This window comes from Salminus brasiliensis, chromosome 23 (genome assembly GCF_030463535.1).
Source record: "Salminus brasiliensis chromosome 23, fSalBra1.hap2, whole genome shotgun sequence".
In the NCBI taxonomy this organism is placed as follows: Eukaryota; Metazoa; Chordata; class Actinopteri; order Characiformes; family Bryconidae; genus Salminus; species Salminus brasiliensis.
This window is the reverse complement of record NC_132900.1, coordinates 1,131,222-1,145,870: the sequence shown is the minus strand read 5'-3', so window position 1 is coordinate 1,145,870 and position 14,649 is coordinate 1,131,222. Positions and strand designations below refer to the sequence as shown.

General features: G+C 42.9%; 1 protein-coding gene across 6 annotated transcripts in view; it reads left to right on the top strand.

Moving 5' to 3' along the window:
* Positions 1-1,854: 1,854 nt before the first annotated feature.
* clcn2a (chloride channel, voltage-sensitive 2a) overlaps positions 1,855-14,649 on the top strand; it is an 86,447-nt gene continuing 73,652 nt past the window's right edge. For 2 of the 6 annotated variants that reach the window (XM_072668956.1, XM_072668961.1), the window contains exon 1: positions 11,832-12,014. In XM_072668956.1, the coding sequence (XP_072525057.1) occupies positions 11,964-12,014 (51 nt within the window). In that variant the 5' untranslated portion in view covers positions 11,832-11,963. Of the gene's footprint in view, positions 2,365-11,831; positions 12,015-14,649 lie in introns of those variants that run through there. The other 4 variants (XM_072668958.1, XM_072668955.1, XM_072668959.1 and 1 more) reach the window with 3 other exon arrangements.

The window sequence follows — 14,649 nt, the reverse complement described above, 5'->3', positions numbered from 1 at the left end:
AAAACTCTAATGGTTCATTCAACACACTAAGGGTTCATTTAACACTCAAAAGATTTATTCAGCACTATAATGTTTCACTTAACACTCTAAGGGTTCATTCAACACTCCAATGATTCATTCAACACTTCAATGATTCATTCAACACTCCAATGATTCATTCAACACTCTAAGGGTTCATTCAACACTATAACGGTTAATTCAACACACTAAGGATTTATTTTATACTAAGGGTTCATTCAACACTCCAATGATTCATTCAACACTCTAAGGGTTCATTCAACACTATAACGGTTAATTCAACACACTAAGGATTTATTTTATACTAAGGGTTCATTCAACACTCCAATGATTCATTCAACACTCTAAGGGTTCATTCAACACTATAACGGTTAATTCAACACACTAAGGATTTATTTTATACTAAGGGTTCATTCAACACTCCAATGATTCATTCAACACTCTAAGGGTTCATTCAACACTATAACGGTTAATTCAACACACTAAGGATTTATTTTATACTAAGGGTTCATTCAACACTCCAATGATTCATTCAACACTCAAAAGATTCCTTCAGCACTATAACATTTCACTTAACACTCTAAGGGTTCATTCAACACTCCAATGATTCATTTGACACTCCAATGATTCATTCAAAACTCTAATGGTTCATTCAACACACTAAGGGTTCATTTAACACTCAAAAGATTTATTCAGCACTATAATGTTTCACTTAACACTCTAAGGGTTCATTCAACACTCCAATGATTCATTCAACACTCTAAGGGTTCATTCAACACTATAACGGTTAATTCAACACACTAAGGATTTATTTTATACTAAGGGTTCATTCAACACTCCAATGATTCATTCAACACTCTAAGGGTTCATTCAACACTATAACGGTTAATTCAACACACTAAGGATTTATTTTATAGTAAGGGTTCATTCAATACTCCAATGATTCATTCAACACTCCAATGATTCATTCAACACTCTGAGGGTTCATTCAACACTATAACGGTTAATTCAACACACTAAGGATTTATTTTTTACTAAGGGTTCATTCAACACTCCAATGATTCATTTGACACTCTGAGAATTAATTCAATACTAAGGAATCATTCAACCCTTCAAAGCTTCATTCGGCACTGTAATGAATCATTCAGCACTCTAAGGGTTCATTCAACACCCCAAGGCTTTACATTTATCAGCAGGTTTCAGATTCAGCACTCAGATTTTATTCAATACTAAGAAGTAATTCAGCACTCTCTTGGTCCATTCAGCACTCTAGTGGTCCATTCAGCACTCTATTGGTCCAGCACTCTAGTGGTCCATTCAGCACTCTATTGGTCCATTCAGCACTCTAGTGGTCCATTCAGCACTCTAGTGGTCCATTCAGCACTCTATTGGTCCAGCACTCTAGTGGTCCATTCAGCACTCTATTGGTCCATTCAGCACTCTAGTGGTGCATTCAGTACTCTATTGGTCCATTCAGCACTCTATTGGTCCATTCAGCACTCTAGTGGTCCATTCAGCACTGTAAGAGCTCCTTCAGCACTGCATTTGTTAATCCACCATTGCAAATTCTCCACTGCTCATTCAAGCCTACAGGTGCTAATTGGACCGAGCACGTGTCACTGAGCACTGCTGCTCTGCTGATTCAAGGCTACAGGTGTTAAGTGAGCGCTACAGGTGTCTAATCCACCGGTGTAGGGGTTAATCCAGACACGTAGGAGTTAACTGAGCCCTGCTGTGGGCTTTGGCTGCGTGCATGTGTTGTGTGTGTGTGTGTGTGTGTGTGTGTGTGTGTGTGTTTGTGAGCTGGTGTGAATCAGTGACGGACCCGCATTGCATCACAGTCTGAGTTCCGTTCAGTCAGCTTCAGTCCTGCTGCTGTAGAGAGAGAGAGAGAGAGAGAGAGAGAGAGAGAGAGAGAGAGAGAGAGATCAGCAGCGTGCTGCAGCTCCACCAACACTCACTGATTCATTACAGGTCTACTGGAGAACGCAGGGTGGCTCGCGCTAAATTAGAGAGGCAGACAGCCACCAGACAGCGTCAGCAACAGGCTTCATCACCATCACCATCATCATCATCATTAGCACAATCTTCTTCTTCATCATCCTCCTCATCCTCCTCAGTGAAGAGCAGAAGAAGAACAAGGAGAAAAGAAGACACAACAAAGACAGAAACACCTGCTGGCATCTGCGCGAGAGCTTCGAGAGAACAGATGAAGTTTTAGCTCCGGTTCTGATTCGGTTCGGAGAGGAATTCCCACAGCGACACTTCCTTCAGATGGAGCCGCGCAGGTGACGATCGCCCCGGTTTCACAGGAGCACCCACAGCCCCGGAGCTGGAGAGGGAAATGTGAGTAGCACCAACCCAACTGCAACCTGTTAGCCTTCCCTTCTCAGAACCGCCGAACCTCTCACTGCTGTGTGGGACAGAGCTCCTGCTGAGGAGTCATCGGTCTCAGACCGTCTCAGGAGGTCGTGTTTCTCCTTCTGGCTGCTCGTACCGATGGTGAAGGGCATGGTGATGGACTTGGTGATCAGTGGAGCTCAAGGGCACAGCGCTATGGTCACCCACAGTAGAGTACCACCCTGCTCTGCTCTGCCTCGGTTCCCAACACAGGTAGAGCAGAACATCAGACCTAGGCTGGAAAGCTGAGAAGATGAGAAGTTTGCAGGTGCTGATGATGGACGCAGGTTTGAAGGTATTTGCACACCTGGGCTGCAGGTGAATGCTCCATTAGTGTACTTTAACTGCTAATGGAGATATCCAGCCTGAGCTAGTGTGTAGCTGGATGATTGAGGTGCGTTTTGGGGTGCTGCTAATTCTATAAATCTATTTTTATCTAGAACAAAAGGTTCTGGACTAATCTAGGCAATGGTTCTGCATCTGAGCGGCGGGTCTGCATTGATGTAGGTGATTTATAGCAGATGGACGTTTGTTGGATTCTACAAACAATTCCAACGTCCAACTGAAAGACTAAGAAACCGCCCATCTGATGATGCGCCTTGATGGTGGGCGGAGCATTAGTAGCGAGCGTTAGCTACAGATTGCATTAGAAGTCCTTGTATTTCTATCTGTCCTAATTAATCAATAATGTAGAGATGTAGGGCGATGCAGGCGTGATCAGAAATCTGCAGTTTTAAGCCAGATCCAGTTCGGATCCTTTGTTTTTGCCGCTGTGCTCCAGCGCAGTCCCTTTGGCGCCCTCTAGGCATGGTTTATGGGCATTATTCTCAGCCAGCAGCAGTGAGGAGCTTTCTCAGCAAGTAAAAGTACAGTTCAGAATCTGCAGGGTGGAACTATTTTACAGTGGAACATTAGAACGTAATGTAATATGCTCCGGGCCGAAACACTGCTGCTACTGCACTTTGGAGGTTTGGTGGTGGAGCTGCAGGAGGAGAACCTCTCTCCAGAACTGCTGCAGAACCCATAGAGTCATATTAGTGTAAAATCCTGTAGTATTACTCTACCACCTCAGCCCACATGCTGCTCCACCTTCAGATCAAGCTTCTGGAGAACTCAGCTTGTCCAGAAATGCATATGTACAGCTAGCTGTTTATGAGGGGCTCTTAATGCGATGATTTGTATTTACTGCAGAGGAGTACAAGTGAATTACACTCCCCACCTGTAGGGGGAGCTATATATATATTGGGTAGTATTGGGACACCTGCTGCTCGTTTATTGTTTCTTCTGAAATCAAGGGTATTAAAAAGAGTTGGAGTAACTGAATCTACTCTCCAGAGAAGAAGACTTTCTACTAGATTTAGGAGGAGCATTGCTGTGAGAATTTGATTGCATTCAGCGACAAGAGCAACGTTAGTGAGGTCAGGATGTTGCATGATGATCACCACCCCACTTCATCATCTCCAACTCATCCCAAGAGTACTGGATGGAGCTCCTCCACCATCATTCCAGAGAACACAGTTCTTCCACTGCTCCACAGCTCAATGCTGGGGGGCTTTATACCCCTCTAGCCCACGCCTGGCATTATTAGGCAGCATGGTGCCAATAGGGTCATGATGTTTATCTCCTCCAGAGAGTCCTATTCTATTGGCAGTATTTCTGTACAGGGACATTAGAAGGGTTGTCCACAAACATTTGGACATGTGTATATAAACACAGAGAAAACATTGATATTGGCAGTTTAATGTGATGTATGGTCAGTTGGACATCTTGCATCTTGGCCATTTGGTCCGAATTTCACTGGGAGTGAATAAAAAATTGAAGGGTTCCTCAAGGGTTCTTTAGATAAAGCAACGGTTCTATAGAGAACTATGACTACTCAAGGAGCCACTCGGGTGGCTAAATTCAATGTAAATTTCTCACCTGTCTGTTAAAGTGTTCTACACATTGGTGTTGGTTCTGTGTAGCACTAAAATGGGTTCCACTATTGTTACCACTCAAATAACCCTTGTTGCTTAGAGTGCAGGGGTGTCTAAACTTTTGCACATGACTAAAAAATCGAGGATTCGTCCCAACACTAGAGCATCTGCTTGGATTGTGAATGGTGTCTAAATGCACGGTCAATGTCCTTCCATGTGGAATAAGGGATCCAGCTTGACGGCTAGTGCGGATAGCGGATCGACTAATGTTAGGAACCAGTATGTTCTCTAGCATGCGGCTCATTTTCATCTGTCACTGTTGCAGAACCGTTTGTCTGACAGAGCTGAGACATTCATCCACAAATTAGGCCAGCAGCTTTGGAGGCCCGAAGACTCCGGCAGTCGGATCTGTCCTATTTACGTTAAAAAGGTGCTGGTTCTGACCTCCTTAGCTTGGCCCAACTGTGCCTCAGAGCCAGATGTGGTGGGATGGAGCTGTTGCTGTGTTTCAGGCCTGTGTAATGACGCGTTTGACCCATGTCAGGGTGTTGGTTTTGGTCCCCGTCTGTGCGGGACTGCGGTATAGCTGAGTGTAATGGAGCACTGATGCTTTACTCCTGGCCTCCGGGAGGGAGAGCCGTAAATAAGCAGTCAATGGAGGAGGAGGTGCGAGCATGAGCTTATTAAAAGAACGGGAGAAAGTTTTGTGGAAGGTGCGCGCGAATTGGGTCAGTGTGTTAGTGCTCTGGGCTTCAGAGCACCTCATTCCGACGCTACGGGCTGTTCGGACAGCGCCAAGATGAAAGCCGGCCACGTCCTGTTAATGTCCATCAGTGAAGATGATGATGATGATCACCACCCCACCTCATCCCTATTGTCCCCAACACATCCAGACCCAAAAGTACTGGATGGAGCTCCTCCACCATCATTCCAGAGAACACAGTTCCTCCACTGCTCCACAGCTCAATGCTGGGGGGCTTTATACCCCTCTAGCCTGCGCCTAACATTAGGCAGCATGGAGCCAATAGGGTCATGATGAGTCATTTTCTATTGGCAGCACTTGTCTACTGATACTAGACAAGCTGTGTGTGTGTGTGTGTGCATTTGCACATCTGTGTCAGCAATGGGTGCAATATAAAGCAGCTCAATGCATTTATTAGAAGGGGCGTCCACAAACATTTGGACATATAGTGGATGTGTGTGTGAAGACCCTTTTAAAGATGTAGAAAACCTACAGTTGATGTTCACTGGTTTCTCCCACTCACATATCTTATACATACAAGGTTCTTAAAGAACCCAATGTGGTTCCTCTAGGGTAGCACTCAAAGAACTCTTGAGCTTGTGAGTGATGATGAATCTAGGAATTAAAAAAATCAGAGAGAGAGAGAGAGAGAGAGAGAGAGAGAGAGAGAGAGCACTCTCGATCACTGATGGATGGCTGTGGCATCACTGGTGATCGATCCTGCGACTTCCTGATGACAGAACCAACAGCACCTAGAGCACCTTATAACTAAACATTACCATACAGTTGAACATGGTTCTGAGCACTAACAGCAGGGGGCGCTCTGAGCACTTTCCTGATCCCTGAAAGGCAGTGGTCTTACACAGAACCATGCAACATTAGAATCTTTGAAAGGTGCTTTAAAAATTTCAGTAAAACCTCCTGTACATGGTTCTCTATAGAAAGGTACTACACAGAACCCTATAGTGTATATATACTATATATGGTATATTCATTAAAAAGGGTTCTTTGACCTCTAAAAATAGTGGAACCCTATTGGTGTTATATAAAACCATTTCAGAGGTTCTTTTAGGACCGTCTACCTTATTATATTATTAGCTCATCATTGATTATATCATTGATCATATGAAGAACCCAAAAGAACCATTTAAGCATCCATTGGTTCTTTAAGTAGTTCTGGTTCTAAAGCCTTCACTAAAGAACCCTTGGGGAACCTTTGATGGTGTAGCGAATGCTGTAAAGAGTGAGCAGCAGTGATGCTGTAAATGTTGATGGATTCTGATGCACTGTTCGTTCACTCGGGATCTCCGTGCATCAGCATACTGTATTTTCCCTCCAGTGTAGAGTGATATAGCCTGTTCTCCATATTCTACAGCGTGAGTGTATCATACCCGTTCAGTCCTTCCCTTTGTTGTTGAAAACAATGAGCTGAAAATGGCCGTTAATGTGTCTGTAAGAGTACTTTAGAGAGCAGACGGCTGCTGGCTTCCACGACCCATTTCGCAGCTTAAAAAAAATCATCCCCATGTGCCTTCATTAACACACAGCCCTCAGATACGCGTGCTCGAGATGGGCCATGCTGCATGCTGGTTCTCAGGACTGTGGGTCGGAACAGGGGCGAGGATATTTTACCGTCGGGTCAGAAAACGCCTTCCTGGGTATCAGTTTGCTGGATATCAGTAATACCTCCAGAACAATGATAACCCTAAACAGACCGGCCTGGACATGGTCAGCCTGTAAACGCCAATAACCGTGTATACTGACTGCATAACCTGATAAACCCACAAACAGGCCTGTGATGAACTGCAGATCAATATGATGAACATCAGCTTGATCAGCTTGAAAGGCCCATATCATGCCCGGTTATCATCAAGCTCTTCTCCCCAGTCCTCCCCAGCTATAGACATCCTGTAAACAGCAATAACCGGTGTATACTGACTGCTTAACCTGTGTAGTCATAAGCAGCTCACTGAACAGCAGCCCATTATGCCATTATCCTATTTCCTCCTCATTGTTTCCAGCTGTTTGTAGTTTTTTCTCTTTTTTCCCTTAAAGGGCCCATATCATAGAAAACTGCATAAAGAATAAAAACTATTGTAATAAACATGCCATTAATGTCCCAGTCCATACTGTCCACATATAAAAATAAGCTTAAAACTGGCTGGTTTTGAATGGACAGTAGTATTTATATGCCCTATATCCACCTGTTCAGCTTTGAGTGCTTTAGCCCACCCATTCATGCTGAAGTCATAGGAGATGTTTCAGCCCAGACTGCTCTGTTATTGAAGTAGGGCACAGGGCACCCAATCACAATGGAGGTCATATGCATATATTAAAGGGACAATAACAAACATCTGGTTTAATGTTAATAAAGGGATAAGTATGGTAAGGTAAAAAAAAAATTGAATATTTAAGAAAAATAAAATAGCCGAAATATATAGAACATATAAGAGGATATACTGTTCATAAATCTAAATAAATAGCAGATCATTTATTAAAGGGACAATAACAAACATCTGGTTTAATGTTAATAAAGGGATAATTATGGCAAGGTAAAAAAAAATATATAATTTATGTATCATTTTATATATCATTTTTTATATATAAAAAATACATGAATTATATATAATGTACATGTATTTGAAAAATAAAGAATTTAAACTAAAATAGCTGAAATATAAGAGGGTATACTGTTAATACTAGTATACATTAATATACATATGAAAGGATATAAAGATAAATGTTGTTTATGATGTGTATCAAAACATGTGTCTTCGGGTATTGTGGTGTTATGTTTTTAAAAGGTGCGCCACATTGCCCACCCTTAGGCCAGAGCAGTGTGTGGGGGTGTGTGAACGCTGCAGAAAACTGTGGGAATCTGTGGTGAAATGTTCGTTTTTCCGTCAGCATCTGCACTCCTGCTGCTGCCTGAGCTTCAGGCCCCAAAAAAGCCTATCAAGAGCTCAATCTCTGCTGGGAAATCTGTTTGACAACCTATTGGTGACTGTCCCTCTCTCTCTCTCCCTCTCTCTCTTTCTCTCTCTCTCTCTCTCTCTCTGCCTCCTGGGAATTCTGCCTTTCATGGCTTGAAGCTCTCTGAGCTGCTCGTGCCCGTAGGCTGTGACTGAATTGGAACCTAAGCCCAGTCCAGTGCCTATATTTAGTATTTACTGTAAGCAGTGCATATAATATTAATGAAGAATGTAATGAGTGGCCCACTGTACCCACAATGCATTTCAGTGCAGCAGCCCATAGCTCTACATATCAGGAGAGGGACAGACTGTATATGGTGTCAAAGTGAAGAGTGGTGTGAAGTAGGGCTGGGCGATAAGGTAAAAATACTTTATCATTATATGATAGACTTTTGTGATATTTATTGATATTTATCACGATAAATGCTCTTCATCTAATTAAACTAGTCTAATTACACTGTTAGTAATGAAACCTGCAGCTGATCAGTGTTTATTAAGCACTATCAGTCTCCTCTATATGCTGAGAAAAGCTTATAGTATATCACTATAACTAAATAAATCACGATATGATAAAATATCGTCATATTGCCCGGCTCTAGTGTGAAGTGTTTTCTCCATGGAATTGAGCGCTATATAGATACAGATAAACCCACAAACAGGCCCATTAATAAGCCTGATGAGCCTGAATCATGCCCTTTAATTATCACACTCTTCTCCTCAGTCCCCCCGTTTATAGAGGGGTTACAGAATGGAGAACAGCATCGGCCATATCGCAGTTTAGAAGGAGATGCAGTACTGGGTAGCCAATCAGAAGAGAGACAGGCACAAAACCTGTTCAGTAGCACATGTACAATTTGTATAAATGCAACAACAAATGTAATATTTTAATATATAATTCTAATAATTATTTATTTCTGTAATTCAAATAAAGTTTATTTTTATTTTTTTTTCTCATATTTATCCAAATTAAATTGATATAAAAAAGATATAACTAGTGATCATATTTGATATATATCAATTTGATATATTTTATATTGATTATATTTAAATGATTATTTTATTATTTAAAATATTGTTACAGTTATAATAAAAATAATAGGAACTTCACTAGCGCTCATTTAGAAACGGGCCGAGACCAACCTCACCTGCTTCGGTGGTCCCGGCCCGCTTGTTTGGTGTGTAAACAGAGCAACCGCACACTGTAATCCAACCAAAGCTGTCAAGTATAAACACACTGCTATATGTAAATGAGCTCTGTTCTGATTGGCTGCCCTGTGTTGTATTAATAGGGCCTCGTTCATAAAGCAGTCCAGGCTGAAACACATCCTTCAATGTGAACTGCTGTAGGCGGAGCGAGAACATGCAAATGAGTTTGTGACATCACAAAAGCAGCTAGTTTTGAAAGTTTAACAATGTTTACATGTTACATCACAGAGTTAGATCAGTTCAGCTTTCCATATCGGCCCTTTAATCACTTTACATGCATTCCTAAGCAACATTAAAGGGGCGATATCATTTGTTAATTATTATTTAAAATATTGTTATAATGATAATGATAATAATAAATGCAATGTTCTACATGCAGTGAATAAACTGTAATAATAATAATAATAATAATAATAATAATAATAATAATAATTTTGACCTTATATTGCCCACCTGGACCAGGAGCTCGGTCACTGTCTGCACTCTGAAAAAATCCTCTTGCAGCAATGAAACACTAACCATAACCCTGAGTATTGTTCTGAATGCTGCTCACACTCCCACCCCTGTGTTTCATCTCGATTCGCCTTTTCTGTTTCCTATTCCTCTCTCTCTCTCTCTCTCTCTCTCTCTCTCTCTCTCTCTCTCTCTCTCTCTCTCTCTCTCTCTCGCTCGCTCTGTGTCCCATTGTGTCATTGCACATGAAATGTTGGCCGAGAAATAGATGACGCATCTTCAAGGAGCCTTTAGTGTCTTTATTCTCCGCAGGCCGCTCTCCTTATCCGCTGGGTGTCTCTTTGAACGCCGCCCCGCACTGATCCAACAAACAGATAAAATAAGAGCTCTCACAGAACCAGCAGAACCAGCCCACCCAAGAGGAGGACCAGATTCCTCTAAATGAGCCCCTCTGCTGTGTTACCGCGGTACAGGGAGATTGGGATACGGGAGAATAAGAGCCGTCACCATTCAGCACCAGATGATTATGATCATCTGAACACGTGACTGTCCGTTCAGAAACACACTCTTCTGTGTGATGTCATCAGCATGCCTTCCTTAGGCCTGTTTGTTCTGGAAGGTTTCCTGCATTGGTTTTTAATTACTGTGACTAACGGTATTGATTATAGATCAGTCACGTCTGGCTGAGATGTGATGTTTTGTTAATAAGCAGCTTGATCAGCAGGCTGTCTGTCACTCAAATAGTAGACCCACCCCCTCAGTGTCAGCGGGTCTCCGCCCTCTAGAACACTGTAGAAATGCGCGTCAGGGGTTGATCATGAGCGGGAGGGGACTAAGTAGGAGTAGGGTGGGGTAGAAAAGGGCCAATCAGAGGCTTTTCTGTTTTGTATACGTCCGTTTGTGAGGAGGGCAGTCAGCCAACTTCTCCACCGTAAGTTTTCCCTCCTTTCTAGCAAAGTGGACAGTTAACGTCTGTAGGGAGATATTCGGCATCACCAGGCTGCCCACAGCGTCTAAGAAAGGTGCCGTTTCAATCAAATGGCTATCGAGTTAGCCGTCGTGTGAGCAAGCTGTCCACCTGCGAAGTCAGACTGATGAAGACGTCAGAGCCGGCCTAAGGCATACTCGATTACGCAGCAGCTTAGGGCCCCAATGCCACCAGGGGGCCCCGGAGAGCATCAAGATATAATTTTATATTAATTTATTTATAAAGCGATTTTATGGTATGGGGGGGGGGCAAATGAAAATCTACTTAGGGTCCCATAAAGGCTTGGGCCGGCTCTTCAGAACAAGGGTTGAGGTTGGCACTAGATATGACCCTGTGTTGGTGCTCAACTCTGCCTTTGGTTCGTTTTGTGTTCCTATTCCAAAAAACCTCACCTGCTTCGGCGGTCCCGGCCCACTTGTACAGAGCAACCACACACTGTAATCCAACCAAAGCTGTCAAGTATGAACACACTGGTATATGTAAATGAGCTCTGTTCTGATTGGCTGCCCTGTGTTGTATTAATATGGCCTCGTTCATAAAGCAGTCCAGGCTGAAAGGCATCCTTATAACTTCAATGTGAACTGCTGTAGGCGGAGCGAGAACATGCAAATGAGTTTGTGACATCACAAAAGCAGCTAGTTTTAAAGGTTTAACAATGTTTACATGTTACATCACAGAGTTAGATCAGTTCAGTTTTCCATATTGGCCCTTTAATCACTTTACATGCATTCCTAAGCAAGATTAAAGGGGCGATATCATTGTTGTAGAGTTGTAGAGTTGTAGAGGCTCTGATGATGATGATGACGGCATATGTTTGATTAGTGCATCCTGGGCCGCGGAGTTCATCCTTAAAGCCCACGAGCAAGTGAGCGAGCGAGTGAGTGAGTCACTCTCAGCTCTTCGGCTAGAACCCCACAGTTCATAATAGAACAGAAGGAACAGAAAACAATAATAAAAATAGTCTACATTGATTTTGGGCTTGGCTCTGTTATCGTACCCGTATTAAAGCGTTGGTAGCCTATCTCAGCCCCCACAAAGCTCCTCTCAGCGCTGATGCGGAGGAGGATGCTGCTCGACAGCTGCAGGGGCTCTGAAGACCTGTTACACACACAAACACACACACACACACACACACACTCACATTCACACTCACAGAAACTCTGCGCACTGATGATAAGCATTACAATTAGGCTGCGATGATCTTGAGCGTGCAGAGGACACTGAGGTTTCTATTATAATATCACAGAGTCGTCACACGGCAGCTGAGGATGGAGAGAGACAGCGACGAGCAGCGAGTGCTTCAGTACCAGCAAACTCTGGTGAGAGAGAGAGAGAGAGAGAGAGAGAGGCAGTGTCTGGCTTGTTACTGATGTTCTTTTCTTTGATTTCTTTGATGTGTTTATATATGTAGAAATGCATGTATATATATATGCGTATATATGTTAATGAAGAGTAGGCGATTTGACTTCCATTGAAATTTAAGGCTGTCTACTTCTTCTATACAAATTCAGCCATAACATTAGAACCACTGCCAGCAGAAATTCTCAACACTGAGGATCTGCTCCAGTGGCTCCTGTCAGTCGAGAGGTGGATCTACATATTAGGCAGCGAGTGAAGAACAGTCAGTTCATGAAGTGATGAAGCATAAGAATCTGAGACACTTTGACAAGAACCAAACTGTCATGTTCTAGATAATGACTGGATCAATCTAGAACATCTCCAGAACATCAGGCAGGTCTTGTGGGGTGTTCCCTCCCGGTATGCAGTGGTCAGTACCTACCAAAAGTGCTCCAAGGAAGGACAACCGGTGAACCAGCGACAGGGTCATGGGTGCCCAGGCCCTTACTGATGGTCATGAAGGCGCCGCCCATCTCACAACTTAAGGACTTAAATGATCTCCAGATCCTTTAAGTCCTGGTGCTCCAGACACCACAGCAGGACACCTTCAGAGGTGCTTGGACAGCATGAGGGGACCTACACAGTGTTAGGCAGTGTGTTAGGCTCGTTGTAGCACACAGCTAGTGTGTAATCCTGGGATTAGTGTGTTAGCTTGTAGCTTGTATGTTAGCTAGTGCCTATATTTACTTCCATTGCGGTGCCTGGAGACTTTGCATTTCTTCAAGGTTCTTTAAGGGTTCTTAAGAACTATGAGAACTCTAAGACTCTAAGAACCATAAAATTGAATTGAATTCAATCAAACGGCTTAAATTGTTCTTTGTCTGGTTAAGGGTTTTTTGATTGGTGGGAAACCAGTAAAAATAGAACTGATTAAAAATGGGTTCCACTATTATTAAGAGTCAGAGAACCCTTTTTCATTACTGGACGGAACCCTTCGAGTGTACTGAACTGCTTAAAATGTGTTGTTCGGTTCAGTTGCTTTGTGATTTTTCATTCGTTTTTTTTTTAATTGATAATTGATTGATCACCTTATGGTATTTTCGGAGCATCTCTTATTTACTATCTGTTATTCGTCAGTGATCAAAACTAGCATCGATATACTGCTATACAGCTGATCATATTGATCCAGTGACATGTCAGTAAGACTTGAATGAATTTCCGTCCTCAGAGCTGCTCAGTGCTGGCAGGGTTGGGCTGTAGACGGGTTCTGATGTATCTGGTGTAGGAGAACCACTGTAGGCCAGTGAATGAAGATATACGACTGCCTACTAGTGAGAGATGTATTAGCGCAGTCGGCCGTGACGGATAAAACGAGCCTCACGCGCCGGAGCCCGAGCGAACGGAGGCTCCGGAGTGTAACGTGAGGCGTGAGTGTTTCGCTGGGAGGAGGTGAACGACAGGAAGTCGATACGGCGTGTGCAGTTTGGCAAAGATTGGAGAGCTGTTCAGATTCCCTGCCAGTCTGTAAATCGTACAGTACATTCATTTACTCCTGACAATTAAACTGACGTTAATCAGGCATTTAGAGAGGCCTCGACATGGTCTCGCTCACATGCTGCTGGGGGTGGGGCGTTACGATACCGTCAGCGTTACAATGGTCAATTACATCACAAGAGGGTGTGATGGGTACCGTCAGAATGTTTAGCGTTTAACTAATTGCCTGAATTTATCACCCAAACAAAGCTGTCAAGTGTGAACACACTGCTGTATGTAAATGAGCTCTGTTCTGATTGGCTGCTGTGTATTGCATTGGCTGTCCGGGCTAAAACGCATTCTTATAACTTCAATGTGAACTGCTGTAGGCGGAATGAAAACATGCAAATGAGTTTGTGACATCACATCATTTTCATAGTTTTGAAAGTTTAACAACGTTTACATATTACATCACAAAGTTAGCTCAGTTCAGTTTTCCATATCGCCCCTTTAATCACTTTACATGCATTTCTAAGCAAGATTAAAGGGCCGATATCATGGAAAACTGAGCTGTAGAGGCCGAGACCTGGACAGCTCTACTCGTAGGAAATTGATAAATTACATCACGATAGGGTGTGATGGGTACTGTCAGAACGTTTAGCGAACTGATTGCCTGAATTTATTGTAAAAATCTGATTTAGACCAACAATTAAAAATTCTGTTAACAAGAAACAACCATTTTATTAATTATTTATTTCTTACATTTTCATATATGTTCATATCTGATCAGAGTACCTTAATGCTGAGTGACTGATCTGATCTGATCTTTATGCTTTGTTTTGTTTTTCTATAGTGTGCGAGCGTTAGCATTAGCCTCTTGGTTCCTCATGGTTCTGAAAGCACTGTTCTGTGCTACTTTAGAACCAACGGAAGGAGCATGGTTCTCCCGCTGGTAAAACGGGGTGTATCCACCATAGTTGAGTGTCTAACCGGCCGTAATTCAAGAGTAAAGGCCTGGTTAAGTAAAGGCAGTTTTGGAGGCAGCAGAAAATAGACAAACGTCTGGAGGAAAATCAGCTCGAATGCAGACAAAGCTCTGGAACCACAGATATGACATTAAGTTATCATGTTCCACTGTAAAAT